Below are 14,655 nucleotides of genomic sequence, written 5' to 3'. Positions count from 1 at the left end.
CTTAGAACCAACTCCTACAAATGCTAAAAAAGAGTTTCAGTAATTTAAAATACTTTTTTACTTCAGCAGGATTTTCCTATAATTATTAAAACCAAAGGTAACCAAAAAGCTTAGCTGTAAAACAGAAAAAATATATATACGCTTACAATCCACAAGCCATCAAACTTCACACTTTTCTTTGGTTGATTTGGGTTAGTGTGGTATTCTGTTATTTCTCTTTGCCACCACTTTGCTGTCGAATTGCGGAAGAAATCTGGGAAAGCTGCATAAGCTCTGTACAGCTGTAAAAGTAACAGACAACATAGAAAGAAAGATACAAATTATTGAGATGGAATTATGGGATTTCCAACCATGCAAATTTTACATGGTTTCTGATTTCCTAGGTAATGGTTTGCACAGTTCTAACTATAAATGCCCTTTTCTGTGATTCTTAACATGCTGGTGGACTAAAAGAGATTTTAATTTTATATGGGTTGTAACATTTGGAGAAATGGTGTGGTTACTTTTGAACTATAATAGGAACATAAAAAAATAAGAAGGGTTATATGTCAATGTGCATTTTAGGTTTTTCTTTAAAAATAAATGTGGATCACTATTCCATTTTTAACCCCTTCTGGAATTTCCAAATGGGTAAGCTGAGGCACAGAAAGGCAGAGTGAATTGTGACAAACAACACTCCAAATCGGTGCAGAGCCCGGAAACTAACCCAGCAGTTCTGACTCTTAGAGTCCGATTTGCATTTACACAAAGACCTCTTTACAATGCTCTAGCTGTAACAAGGGACCTTAGATCATAAATGTGCACTCAATTTAAGCCCCTTTACGTTGCCAGAGCCTAAATGAGCACCAATGGCTCAGATATTATGGGGATGGGCAGTAGTATAACCCCCAAAAAATAGAATGGCATAACTAAACTTAATGTAAATGAAAATCAGGTTCTTACCCTCTGCTCTAACCCCTAGATAACACACACATTTTATCAGATTGTGTCTGATCATACTGGTTACTTGGGGCCCAGAGAGATAATTTGCCTAGAGCGGCAAAACTTAATGTCAGTGAGACTATACTTGAATAGGGAAAAAGATGATGTTCTCAATGAATGCGAGGACAACAAAGGATTATAATCTAGCCATATAAATGGGAGATTTCACAGCAAATATTTGGTCAGAGCTTTTCAATTATATGTGTTTATCATATTAATTTTAATATTTTCATTAGTTCACCATTTTACACTTAATTGAGTATAGATCTTAATTTTGCATGGGTTCAAATCCTACAAGGAGTTGTTTGCCCTGAACTCCTACTGAAGTCAACTAACAATATTGTTGTAGGGTTGAGCCTTAAGCACGTGATGGGGTAGGATAAACTTTATCAAATATTTAAATGAAATAAACATCACATCAGGGCACTGAATTTTATGAACCGCATGAAGATTTGCTAGACAAAGACTTATTTTTTCCAATAAAGTATAAAGAAACAAGAAATAAAGTGACACAACATGAACCCCTTTTACAATACATGACAAAGATTGTCAGTAGAACAAGAAGCATTGCTAACTTTAAAATGTTGTGGACCTTGTAAAAGGCTCCAGATTGTCTTGTTTTTTTTCTTAGATGCTATAGAAGATTTGGCTACCCATTTTCTATGTTTCTACCTCACCTGTTAAAATAGATTACATTTGATAACTGCTTTGCTACTTTCCTTGAATAACTCAATACCCCTTCTGGTTTTGCCAATAGCTGTCAGTAAGCAATCAAACATTTCATTGTAGCAATGCAATACACTTACCTGCACTTGAGTGTCCCAGTCTAGCGATTCATTAACAACTACATTGGGAAAATCTGGCCAAACCTAATAAGAAGAAGGACATTTTAAAAAAACAATCATTCTAAATTACACAGGCTGGTACAAAATTTATGACACACACTATGTTTTAGACATTATGATGGAATTCTAAAAAACAAAGCCGCTGTTTCTCAAAAGCAATACCCTAATCACTCCTTCTACAAAATTTTCTAATCCTCCCTTCGTCTCTAATTGCTTTCATGGCCACCGTGTCCCACCACAATGATCCTTTCCATGCAAATCATCCCTAAAGCTGGTGGATAACCATATTCACCTTTTCATTGTTCTGCTGCAAATGATTTTTCATCAGAAAAACATGAACCTCATTTGAGCCAAACTCAAACTTGAAACATAATATTGTATATAATTAACATGAATTGTATTCTGTTCTCTGCTGTTTCCAACACTGAAGATTTGGACTTTCTCACAACATGCAAATATTTCTGTTTTGTTTATCAGAGTCTACTTTTAAATTGAATTTTAAAAGGCGCTCTTAGGCTTTATAATATATAAATGGCTCTGCATGGAGCATGGCAAAGGCTCAACTATGGTAATACATAGAAAAAACAGTATTCAAGGCATACTGAGTGCCATGGTGTCTCCTACAAAGGCAATCTCACAGAGGATATAGGAAAGTACTTCCCTTCAGAACTAAAGACTCCCCAAAACAAACCCAAGCCCACAGATCCCTCCAGATCCATGCAGATCTCAGGGAAATCACTAGAGGTCATAGCCATCGTCATGAAAACAATATAGTTCCATGCTGCTTCCCAGCTTTCCTACTCTGCCCCTCCAGTTCCCTGACCAGATCAAGGGCTTCTCAATAAGCCAATGGCACTGGAAAATTTTGGTCAATAGGATAATTCCACAGTGTGGAGGCAAAAAGTGCCTATGTTGATATTGTGGCAGTCAGCTATTAATAGGAAAAATTGCTGTGGCTATAGAGTGAGACATATCCACAGAAGACTGTCCATCACCCAGCTATTTCCTCTTATGCTCGGCCTGCCCTTCAGCAGCTGCTATGCTGACTCCCATGATTACCTATAGCTTGCATGTTTCCCTCTAGAGACATCTGCTGCTGTGCTTTCTATCCACAGAGCTGGAGGGAACAGTTTGGGTCACGGATACATGGGTGTGACATTTGCACTCCTCTCATGTGCAGATGCACCAGATGATGATTAACCCTGTCAGAGGGCAAGTAATAGTGCCACTGATCTCCCTAACGGGAGGGTAACTTTAAATAGCAGCCCCAACTCTACTGATTGAATCAATGCATCTCAGGTGTCCTGGCCCCAACCTCCCATTGGATGGTCCTATCCACTTTCAAGTTACAATGGCCAACTCTGGGCCCTCCAGTTGCTTCAGAGATGCTGACAGCTTGTTCCAATGCAATTCTGCTACATGTGGGCTCACAGCTGCTGGATGCCTGCAGCTGGCTTCCACCAGCAGAATCCAGTCATTGAACTTAGCTAATATTTGTAGATATTTTCCCAAGAGAAATTTACATTTGCAGGTATACTGTGGGGTGAGAACATGCACAAGTCATACAAATGGCTATTGTTGGAGAATTCCTATTTAATTTGCTACCGGATTTAAGTATTAAGAGGAATACTTTCATTTGAAGAAAACTCTGGTAACCGATGAAAATAATCTCTCTCTTCTACTTATGGAATAGCTTACTGTTCTCTTTGATTTGTTACTTCCAAGGTTAGATTAACAGAGCTTTAGGGCCAAAATGGACCATTATGATCATCTAGTCTTACTTCGTGCATAACACAGGCTGAAGAATCTCACGCAATAATTTCTGAATCAAGACCATAACTTCTCTGTCTGCTAAGCATATCTTTTACAAAGATTTTCAGTCTTAAATTCAGGACTTTAAGCGAGAATCCACCAGGTCCCAAGGTAAGTTGTTCCACTGGTTAATTATCCTCACTGTTGAAAATGTGTAGCTCACTTCTAGTCTGAATTTGTCTAGCTTCAGCTTCCAATTACTGGAATATGCTTTTTTTCTAGATGATTAAAAAGCTGCTTATATCAGAAATCTCTTCCCCAGGTAGGTACTTGTAAACCATGATCAAATCACCTCTTAAGCATGCTAATATGATTCATATTTGGAAATAACATCTCTGGTATTATCAAGTAATCTAAAAACAGTACCTTTCCCCACACAATTTCACTGCTATTGGGCCATTTAATAAAAACATCTTCCTGGACACCTCTTGTGTAGGCTAGATAATTGGTTTCGTTGCCTGAAATGGCTGGATCCTAAAATTAAAGATAATACAACTTTACATTTATACGGAGAACAATTTAATACTAGGGCTGTCGATTAATCACAGTTAACTCATGCGATTAACTCAAAAAAATTAATCACGGTTAAAAAAATGAATCACGATTATTTGCACTGTTAAACAATAGAATGCCAACTGCAATTTATTACATTTTTGGATGTTTTCCTACATTTTCAAATATATCAATTTCAATTACAACACAGAATACAAGTATACAGTGCTCACTTTATATTATTTTTATTACAAATATTTGCACTATAAAAAACAAAAGAAATAGTATTTTTCAATTCACCTCATAAAAGTACTGTAGTGCAATCTCTTTATCATGAAAGTGTAACTTACAAATAGGTTTATTTGTTATAAAACTGCATTCAAAAACAAAGCAATGTAAAACTTTACAGCCTACAAGTCCACTCAGTCCTATTTCTTGTGTAGACAAACGCTAAGAGAAACAAGTTTGTTTAGATTTACGGGAGATAATGCTGCTCACTTTTTAATTACAATGTCACCTGAAAGTGAGAACAGGCTGTAGGGTGACCAGATGAGAGACATGACGTATCAGGACATGGCAGGGGACGGATGTTCGCCAGCAGAGGAAAAAAAAAAAGCTGGCAGCGGAGCAAAAAACGAGAGCCAGCGGTAGAAAAACAAACAAACAAATAAATAAATAAAAAGCCACCAGAGTATAGGAAAAATTGGTGGGGGCTGAGCACCCACCAGCAGCTCCCCGCCTCGCCCCCCACTGCACCAGCTCACCTCCGCCTCTCTTGAGCGGGCTGCCGCATCCTACTTCTCCCCCCTCCCTCTCAGTGCTTGCGGCGCCATACAGCTGATTCTCACAAGCCTGGGAGGGAGGAGGAGGAATGTGGTGTGCTTGGGGAATAGGCGGGGCCAGGGTGGGGATTTGGAAAGGGATCCAATGAGGCAAGGAGGGGGGCGGAGTCAGGGAGGGGCCAGGGCTGGGTTGGGGGCACGAGCCCACTCCACCTGTGCGCCAGAGTGCAAAATATTGGGACAATTTGCATCCTGACCGAACATCGGTGGGGATGCAGGACAAATAAGTACATATTGGGACAGTCCCGATGAAATCGGGATGTCTGGTCACCCTAACAAGCTGTCGCATGGCACTGTTGTAGCTGGCATTACAAGATATTTACGTGCCAGATGCACTACAGATTCATATGCCTTTCTGTGCTTCGGCCATTGTTCCAGAGGATATGCTTCCTTGCTGATGATGCTCGTTTAAAAAAAATGCATTAATTAAATGTGTAACTGAACTCCTTGGGGAAAATTGTACGTCTCCTGCTCTGTTTTACCCACATTCTGCCATATATTTCATGTTTTAGTAGTCTCGGGTGATGACCCGTTGTTCATTTTAAGAACATTTTCACTGCAAATTTAATAAAATGCAAAAGAAGATACCAATGTGAAATTTCTAAAGATCGCTACAGCACTAAACCCAGGGTTCAAGAATCTGAAGTGCCTTCCAAAATCTGAGAGGGATGAGGTATGGAGCATGCTTACAGAAGTCCTAAAAGAGCAACACTCTGATGCAGAAACTATAGAACCCACCAAAAAAGAAAATCTATCTTCTGCTGGTGGCATCTGACTCAGATGATGAAAATTAACATGCATCGGTCTACACTGTTTTGGATCATTATCGAGAAGAACCTGTCATCAATATATTTGAAACTGTAGAAAACATCCAAAAATATTTACATAAATGGTATTCTATTATTGTTTAACAGTGTGATTAATCACAATTAATTTTTTTTAATCGCACAATTAATCTCGATTAATTATTTTAATCACTGGACAGTCCTGTTTTACACACATCAAGAGTATTATGTGAAGTATGTAACTTTTTGATCTGTGGCCAGGGAAAAAAGGAAAAAAAAACACTCACCAGGATAATGATGAATCGCATTCCTTCCGTTTTCATTCTGTCAACCAGAGCTGGTAGTCCAGCAAAGTCTGGGCTGAGGGTAAAGTCTAATTGCCGTTCCATGTAATCAATATCCGTGTATTGTACATCCTGCAGTGCACAAAAACAATGGATGTAAAGCAATCATCCTTTTTGCTAGGTGTGTATTTATAACACTGTAGTCAAATTAAGAGAGCTGCTGTTTTTCTCTAAGTAAAATTGGAAGCTGCTGCATCTTAAAACAAAGGATGTCAAATGAATATACTTACACACTCCCAAAATCAAGACCACTATGAAATTAGACCTTTTATCAGCTAACTCATTCTGAAGTTTGCTATCACTAGAAAAAATTGCTATACACTAGAGAAGAATGATTTCTCATTTTAATTGAAGGTGGGTGGGTGTCAATGCCATGAAATAGTGAGGAAAATGGCTATGCACATCAGTGTGTCACATATTGATCTGCATCATAAAGTGAAGGAACACCTTTAGCTTGATGGATCATTATGGTGGGTCCTTTTGAAGATTTCCTTGGGTGGGTGCCCAGCCATGGTCCTTCAATGATACTTCAGGATGGAAAAATGTAACAAAGAATATATTTTGCATTTTCCCTCCTCCATCCCCTGATCCTTCCTACTGGTTTCTATAACATTATACCATTGTGCCTAGGCACAAGGGGTCCCATTTCTGACTGGGCCCTCCAGGTGTTACTGTAATGCAAATGATAACTATATGAGAAAATGCTAGGGCGTTGGGGTATAAGCTATGTGCCGAAGCTGTTTGTCTCAAAGCATTTTTTAAAAATGTTACAAGCCATGTCTGTGTGGGAGGCACAGAATAATTTTCACAATGGCATCAACAAAGTCTCAATCTGTGGAGCCCAAGGGAGTTAACAAAAATTCTTAACAGGGACTCTAGCTGCACCACTCCGCAGCCCAAGATGATCCTGCCGTCAAAAGGCTAAATCTAGGCAGTATCCCAATTTGTCTGCATCATGAACCAAGTCCTGCATTCCTTGCACCTCCATTACTCCCACTGACTCAGTAAGACTTTTAAAAACATAAGGAATATAGGACTGATCTCAATGTGGGGGCAATATGTGTCCATATTCCATTGAATTACATCAGCTCCTGAATTGCAACCATGCCATATATAAGCTAATAAGATTTTAAAATATGAAATACAATAGTACAAAATAGCTTCCACTAATAGGTCCAGCTAATAAAAAGCAAAGAGAGCACTATTGTTATTTCACTCAGAGTAAACAAAGAAGTTTAATTACAGTTTAGTGCATACAGTTGTTTCTATTCTACAGTGGTTGTTTTTGTTCTCTTTTTCATCAGGGGACAGTCTGAAAAATCAGAGTTCAAACAGTAGCATACACTTTAATTGGAACAACATACATAAGGTATCCGAGCTCTCTTCATGGCCTCGTACAGGTCAGAGATTTCTGTGTCATTTTTGTATCCATAACGGCATAACTGGAATCCCAAAGCCCAGTACGGTGGCATGACTGGTCGTCCAATCAGCTAACAACAACAAAATGGGGGAAAATATAGTATTGAAATATGATGAAAAAAGATATCAAGACTAAAAAATGTAATTAACTGTGACATCATATCAAACCTACTGCAGTGTATTCCTGAACAACAAGTTCTGGCGTTGGGCCCAACACCATGTAAAAGTCCAGAATTCCTCCAATAGTGCGATACGTCAGAGCAGGAGTTGGCTGGAATGTGACATCTGAAAACCCAGAAAGTGAAAGCAGAAGAGAATGTTTAGATAATCCGCTCTTAAGGAAAAGGACACAAGATATGAAAACACTTCAGGAATAATTTTAAAAAAATGTGCTTTTTTTTTTTTACCCATTGCATTGCTGTTAAGTAAGAGGACTCCATGAGCATTTCCATCATTTTCTAAGCCCATGTAAAAAGGATGGACACCATAAGAATTCAATTTGTACTGCAAAATAAATAAAAATAAAGTAAGTGATCATAATAAATGATTGGACAAATAACTTGAAGAGAATTATCAGAGAATCTCTTCCTTTCCCTATACACACACACACACACACACACACACACACACACTTCTAAAACAGACGGAGGTAAATATTTAAGTTTCCTACCGAAAGATTATTTTTAGTTTGAAACTTTTGAACTCAATATGTTTGAGAGCATTTGAGTATGAAAAAAATAATTGTATGACTTTAGATCCCCGAATATCTATTGATAAATTCCTGCTAACATGAAGCACCTTTCCCAGTACAAAGCATTCCTGTTTTCAAGTGGTTTTTTTGTAATCAGTATCCACATTGGTGACTCTCTTATTTGAAAGGCATTAGAGCTGAAATTATAATGATCAGGAGATTATAACTGTGGTGACTGGAGTTGTGGAGAAGCAGCATATACAGGAAAGACATGGTACGGAGCAATTGAAGCTAGATTACAATTTTTGGCTGATTTTGGGGGCGAGGGGGGAGATGCAGATTCGTCAAACCAAAACATTTCACAGATTCATGTCAGTTTCACTGAATTGTTTTAAATTAAAAAATTAAAATATATGTTTCAAAATTTTTGAAGCAGAACCTTTTGATTTTTCAGTCTACAGCACCTTTGTTTCATACATTCCTTTCATTTTATTTTTTAAAAATGTAAAAAAAAATCTTCATCAAACTGAAAAGTTTTGTTTCAGGTCTAACAAAACATTTAATTTGACTCAAATTTAAAAAAAAACAATTTTAGACTTGCTGAAAATTTAAAAAAAAATAAGTTTCACCTGAAACAATTTTTTTTCTGATTTTTCAGAACTGCAAAGGAACCAAAATATCTGTTGTGTGGACAGCTCTAAGATAAATATGCCACCACTTTCATTGTTCACTTTATAGGGGCTGCAAACCTCACATCACCATGCAGAAAACAACATATGCATACACAAGTATCCATTAACACTGATTTACCTGTTAAAGATACTAGTTTGCTCACACAGGTCTGGGATTTTGCATGCAGAACAGGTATGTGAGCATTACTGTGGGTGCAACCTTTACGTTTGGAAATGTGACTATCTGTATTACACACTAAAACATCCTATAATATGCAAATTGGCATCACACTTGTTTAGCTTTTCTAAAAATCATTTGCAACTAAACAGCTGAAAACCATGAAAAGCAGCAATGTACTATTGCATATGATGCATTTGCCACTGTTCAGGTCTGCATCAAAACTTGAGTTCCAGTCAGGGGCTTTGATCATAACTAAAAAGACAGGATTAGAGATGGCCATAGCCTATTCCTGAAACACATTTTTCCATATAGGGGGAAGGGATAGCTCAGTGGTATGAGCATTGGCCTGCTAAACCCAGGGTTGTGAGTTCAATCCTTGAGGGGGCCATTTGGGGATTTAGTTGGGGTCGGTCCTGCACTGAGCAGGGGGTTGGACTAGATGACTTCCTGAGGTCCCTTCCAACCCTGGCAGTCTATCACAAACTACACCACATCCTGGGCCTGATGTAGTGCCCAATGGGACTCTTACGTTGACTTCAATAACCTTTGGATGAGCATAAATACTGGTCTCTCGACTCAACAAAGGCCTAGGACTGAGATATGAAGCCTGCAAATCAGGACTGACAGGGCTATGTGGGATCTCAATGTTGGGCCTGCCTGCATATATAATCATGCGTTTAATCCTTCCCCACCAAGCCAGGGCAATGCAAACATAATGTAATGCCACTTTGCCCTCTCCTCAGTTTCTGTATCAAGCGTAGCTCATTTAGATCTGTCCTACAAGCCGTAGGCAAAATGAGCCTGCCACCCCCAGGCAGAAATCAGCAGAATGTATATTAAAGTTCTCAAAAAGTGTCTGCCTTGATTCAGTTTAAGTGAATAGCAAGCTACAAAGACCCAGAGGCATAGAAAGCAAAGAAAGCATAACTACTTAGCGAAAAAACAAAATCTGTTTCTACTTACACCAGGGGGCTGGTCTTTGGCGAACATTCCCCAGGTGTTCCAGTTCATATCACGCCGAAATGTAGTGTGTTCAGTTTCACCAAATCCATAGATATACTGTGATGGCAGACGGGTAGAAATCTGAATGAACATGTCGCTAAAGGTGAAGCCAGGTACCTGAGAATCCCAACTGAAACAGAATGAGAATTATCCCATTATCATCAGTAAAAAGTGGAAAGAATGAAGCAGCAGCGGAGAATATTGAGGAATAGAGGTTTTCAATGCTGTGCAGGGCTCAGAAACAGCCAGTACATGCCTGTATACTGCATTAGCGCTGTACTGATGTTTCCATCTTGTTCTCCAGTAACGTGCCTTTCCATTTACAAAAAAAGAAGGATGTCTCTTACTGTTACAGTTGCAAAGAAAACATTAAAAATGTGACCCAAATGTAACCGATGCAGAGATGTGTACGAAAGTTTGCCAACAGCCTGAAACAACAGCTCTGAGACGCCATCGATTTTAGTGAGGCGTTTGAACAATTTATCGTGAGTGTCCTCTCATTTTGTCAACACGTATGGGCAGAGATTATTTTGGTGGAGATGCTTGAAACAATATGATCACCTTCCCCATCTGCCTCTTCTACAGTCCAAGACCTGGTGCCACATGTGATTTATTAAACAAGGAGATGATATTACTGTTTATTGCAGATTTTTGCCCAGTGTTGAAAATCTACCTCTGAATCTCATTCACTGCAAATTAAGTGCAATTCAACTCATTCTTTATTGTTCATTTAATTATGATCTGATAATAGATCTTCTGAATAATTATGCAGTTCCAGGAGAGTGAGCTGTGGATATGAATGGTTTTTGGGGTTTTTTTTCTGGTTGGCCAAGCATTCACTGTACAATTCAATTTTAAGTACCTTAGAAGAACAAATTGTATTACAAAATAGGTTTTTATAAATGAGAAAGTAAAATATATTTTAAGTAATATAAGTGCTCACATCATTGTTCTCCTTTATCCCTCACTAATGTGTTATTGTGGGAAGAGGGAACGCTCCCACAAAATGTGTTTACTGTCATGTTACTGAGATCTATCTGCAAATTAATTGTGGCATTAAATCCATTAAATATTTTTCTGCATCTGCAATTTTAACAACTTCCAGAGTAACAGAAAAACCACAATGAATTTGGTTTTGTGTTTAAAATTATGTTCTGGTAAGGAAAAGCTTAGCATTCATACAGATTCTGTCTGGTCAATGTGTAACGTATTAGCCATGATGGCAATTTTCACAGGGGAGGACCTTAGATTTTTCCTGAAGTCTTCAATTATCACCAGTAAGTACTTGGTGCTTTGCACTGCTTTTTCTTTAAGATTTCCTCTTACATGCAAATATTCTCCTTAATTAGAGATAAGCAAAAAGTTTAAAAATGAATGAGGTGAAAGAGCCAGTTTGACCCTAGAAACCACAGCAATGGGTGCAACATAAATATTATCTACCTTTCTACTTATCTGCTTTCTTATAAATATATTTCTCATCATGGTATCTGATCACCTAAATGAGCTAAGTTTAGCATATTACTTGCTGATCATAAAATAAACAGAATAGACATTTCAATTCATAAAGCATTCCCTTACAAACTTCAAACTATATCAAAGTATTTCCAGGGGTTTTAGCTCAGAAACTCCCATATCCATTTCTAATCCCCCCCCTCCAAAAAACAAACAAACAAAGAAACAAAAAACCCTGTTCACTAAAAAGTGTACAATAATTGAACCTATTATCCGATCTATGCAAACTAGTCCAGCCCTTCCCCCTCCTCCTCTAATTTGTACTTTCTGGTCTTCCACATTGTCTAAATTATAGGAGTTCTCAAACTTTTTAAAAAAGTGGACCACATTTTGGCATGAAGGCTATCCAATGAACACCTCTGATTCCATTCACAATCATGCAGATCACATTCCCTCCAACTCACAAATCATAGAATCATAGAAACTTAGGGCTGGAAGAGACCTCGAGAACTCATCATGTCCAGCCACCTGCACTGAGGCCAGACCAAGTAAACCTAGACCATCCCTGACAAATGTTTGTGCAACCTCTTCTTAAAAACCTCTAACAATGGGAATCCCACAACCCACTTTGGAAGCCTATTCCAGAGCTTGTCTATACTTATAATTAGAGAGTTTTTCCTACTATTTACCTAGTCTCTCTTGCTGCAGATGAAGGCCATTATTTCTTATCCTACTTTCAGTGGACATGGAAAACAATTGATTACAGTCTTCTTTTATAACAGACTTAAGTCTTCAAATATATTAATCAGTCCTCCTCAGTCTTCTTCTCTCAAGACTATAAGATGCCCAGTTTTTTAAACTTTTTCTCAAAGATCAGATTTTATAAAACTTCTATCATTTTTTGTTGCTCTCCTCTGGTCTCTTTCCAATTTGTCCATATTTTTCTTAAAGTGTGGAGCCCAGAACTGGACACAGTACTCCAGCTGTGGCCTCATCAGTGCCAACTACAGCAGAACAATTATCTTCCATGTCTTAAATACCAGAGTCCTGTTAATACACTGAGAATGATATTAGCCATTTTCACAACTGCACCACATTGTTGAATCGCACTCAGCTTGTGGCCCACCATAACCCCAGATTTTTTCTGCAGTACTACTGCCTAGCCATTTAGAAGTTGTGCATTTGATTTTATCCTTCCTAAATGAAGTACTTTGCATTTGTCTTTACTGAATTTTGTCTTGATTTCAGACTAGTTCTTCATTTTGTCAAGGTTGTTTTGAATTCTAGTCCTGTTCTCCAAAGCACTTGCAACCCCTCCCAGCTTGGTGTCATCTGCAAATTTTATGAGCACATTCTCTGCTCCATTATCCAAGTCATTAATGGAAATATTGAATAGTACCAGACCCAGGAATGACCCTTGTGGGACCCCACTAGATATGGCCTCCCAGTTTGACAGCAAACCATTTATAACTACTCTTTGAACACAGTCTTTCAACTGGTTGTGCACCCGACTTGATAATAATTTCACCTACACTGCATTTCCCTAATTTGCTTATGAGAATTCCTTATAAACCTATTATCCTCTAGGTGCTTACAAACTGATTGTTTAATAATTTGTCCCAGTATCTTTCCAGGCATTGAAGTTAGACTGACTTGGCTTTATTCCCAGGGTCCTTTTTGTGTCCCCTTTTAAGCATACTACACCCTTGTAGCAACAATAGAATTTTTTTACATTAAAATACTATTTTAATGTATTTTCCTCTGTCTTTAATATAATGCAACAGCTAGGAACAAGGAAGAGAGTCTGTCTGATGTGAACTATACCCTATTCCCAGAGCCCTGCCAGAGTCTGAACTATAGTCTAAAGCAGCAAACCCCCAGACATTCTTCAGTGTTAAGGAGGGGATCAGAAACCCACTCTTTCATTTGGAACACCAGCTTCAGACCATGAACAGAGGCAGCTGTTTGGGGTTGCTTTCTAAAATCCCTGGGGTCCTCCTGAGACATTTTCCTCCCTTTGACCACCAAAGGCAACCCCCTCTCCCCCAGGTATGACCCTGGGGGGAAAAAACTGTTAAATGGGGTAGTGGACCAAGAGGGTTACCCTCCCCTACCATAGAGTTCCAGTGTACCCCTTTACACTTATACAGCATTAGACTAAGTCCTTAGTTATCACACTTGTGTGCATCTTCCAGAATACAGCCCTAGAAGCAACATTGCTTAAAAAAGTCTCCTCTCCTCTCTTACACATCTAGGTCTGTTTCACTCTCAGGTGTAAGGTCTCTCCATTTGAATGTGTATCAGCTTTGAACAGCTGTATCAGCATTCGTAATCCAAAAGATTTAAGCAATCCAGACCCAAAGGATAGAGGATATTAGCAAAAATCCCTCAGGATGCAAGGCTAATTTCTCTTTTTTCTGAATTTGATTAGAAGAATGAGCCTGACATTTTGCAGTGGAATCAATTGCATTCAAAGTGCAAACAAATTTCTGGGGAAGTGCCTGAAGATAATCTCTCAGATATACTAATGGTCCCCCTAGAATAAAGGGTTTCAACAAAACATGTAAAATTATACAAACATAAAAAACAACATATAGCAAAAAAAACAAAACAAAAAAACTTTTCACTTTCATTTGGAACACCAGCTTCAGACCATGAACAGAGGCAGCTGTTTGGGGTTGCTTTCTAAAATCCCTGGGGTCCTCCTGAGACATTTTCCTCCCTTTGACCACCAAAGGCAACCCCCTCTCCCCCAGGTATGACCCTGGGGGGAAAAAACTGTTAAATGGGGTAGTGGACCAAGAGGGTTACCCTCCCCTACCATAGAGTTCCAGTGTACCCCTTTACACTTATACAGCATTAGACTAAGTCCTTAGTTATCACACTTGTGTGCATCTTCCAGAATACAGCCCTAGAAGCAACATTGCTTAAAAAAGTCTCCTCTCCTCTCTTACACATCTAGGTCTGTTTCACTCTCAGGTGTAAGGTCTCTCCATTTGAATGTGTATCAGCTTTGAACAGCTGTATCAGCATTCGTAATCCAAAAGATTTAAGCAATCCAGACTCAAAGGATAGAGGATATTAGCAAAAATCCCTCAGGATGCAAGGCTAATTTCTCTTTTTTCTGAATTTGATTAG

The 14,655-nt window shown here is 38.6% G+C and overlaps 1 protein-coding gene across 4 annotated transcripts in view; it reads right to left on the bottom strand.

Annotated features, from left to right (window-relative positions):
- The window catches only part of SI (sucrase-isomaltase), a 200,409-nt gene that overhangs the window by 108,993 nt on the left and 76,761 nt on the right, over window positions 1-14,655 (bottom strand). For all 4 annotated transcript variants that reach the window (XM_039488204.1, XM_039488205.1, XM_039488207.1 and 1 more), the window contains 8 exons: window positions 10,027-10,195; window positions 7,928-8,024; window positions 7,693-7,805; window positions 7,466-7,591; window positions 6,045-6,173; window positions 4,005-4,112; window positions 1,788-1,850; window positions 147-281 (listed from right to left, as the gene is read on the bottom strand). In XM_039488204.1, coding sequence (XP_039344138.1) covers window positions 147-281; window positions 1,788-1,850; window positions 4,005-4,112; window positions 6,045-6,173; window positions 7,466-7,591; window positions 7,693-7,805; window positions 7,928-8,024; window positions 10,027-10,195 — 940 coding nt within the window. The remainder of the gene's footprint in view (window positions 1-146; window positions 282-1,787; window positions 1,851-4,004; window positions 4,113-6,044; window positions 6,174-7,465; window positions 7,592-7,692; window positions 7,806-7,927; window positions 8,025-10,026; window positions 10,196-14,655) is intronic.

Source organism: Mauremys reevesii, linkage group 9, assembly GCF_016161935.1.
Source record: "Mauremys reevesii isolate NIE-2019 linkage group 9, ASM1616193v1, whole genome shotgun sequence".
NCBI lineage: Eukaryota > Metazoa > Chordata > Testudines > Geoemydidae > Mauremys > Mauremys reevesii.
Note: the sequence above shows the minus strand (reverse complement) of the source record. Positions and strands in the feature narration are given on the sequence as shown.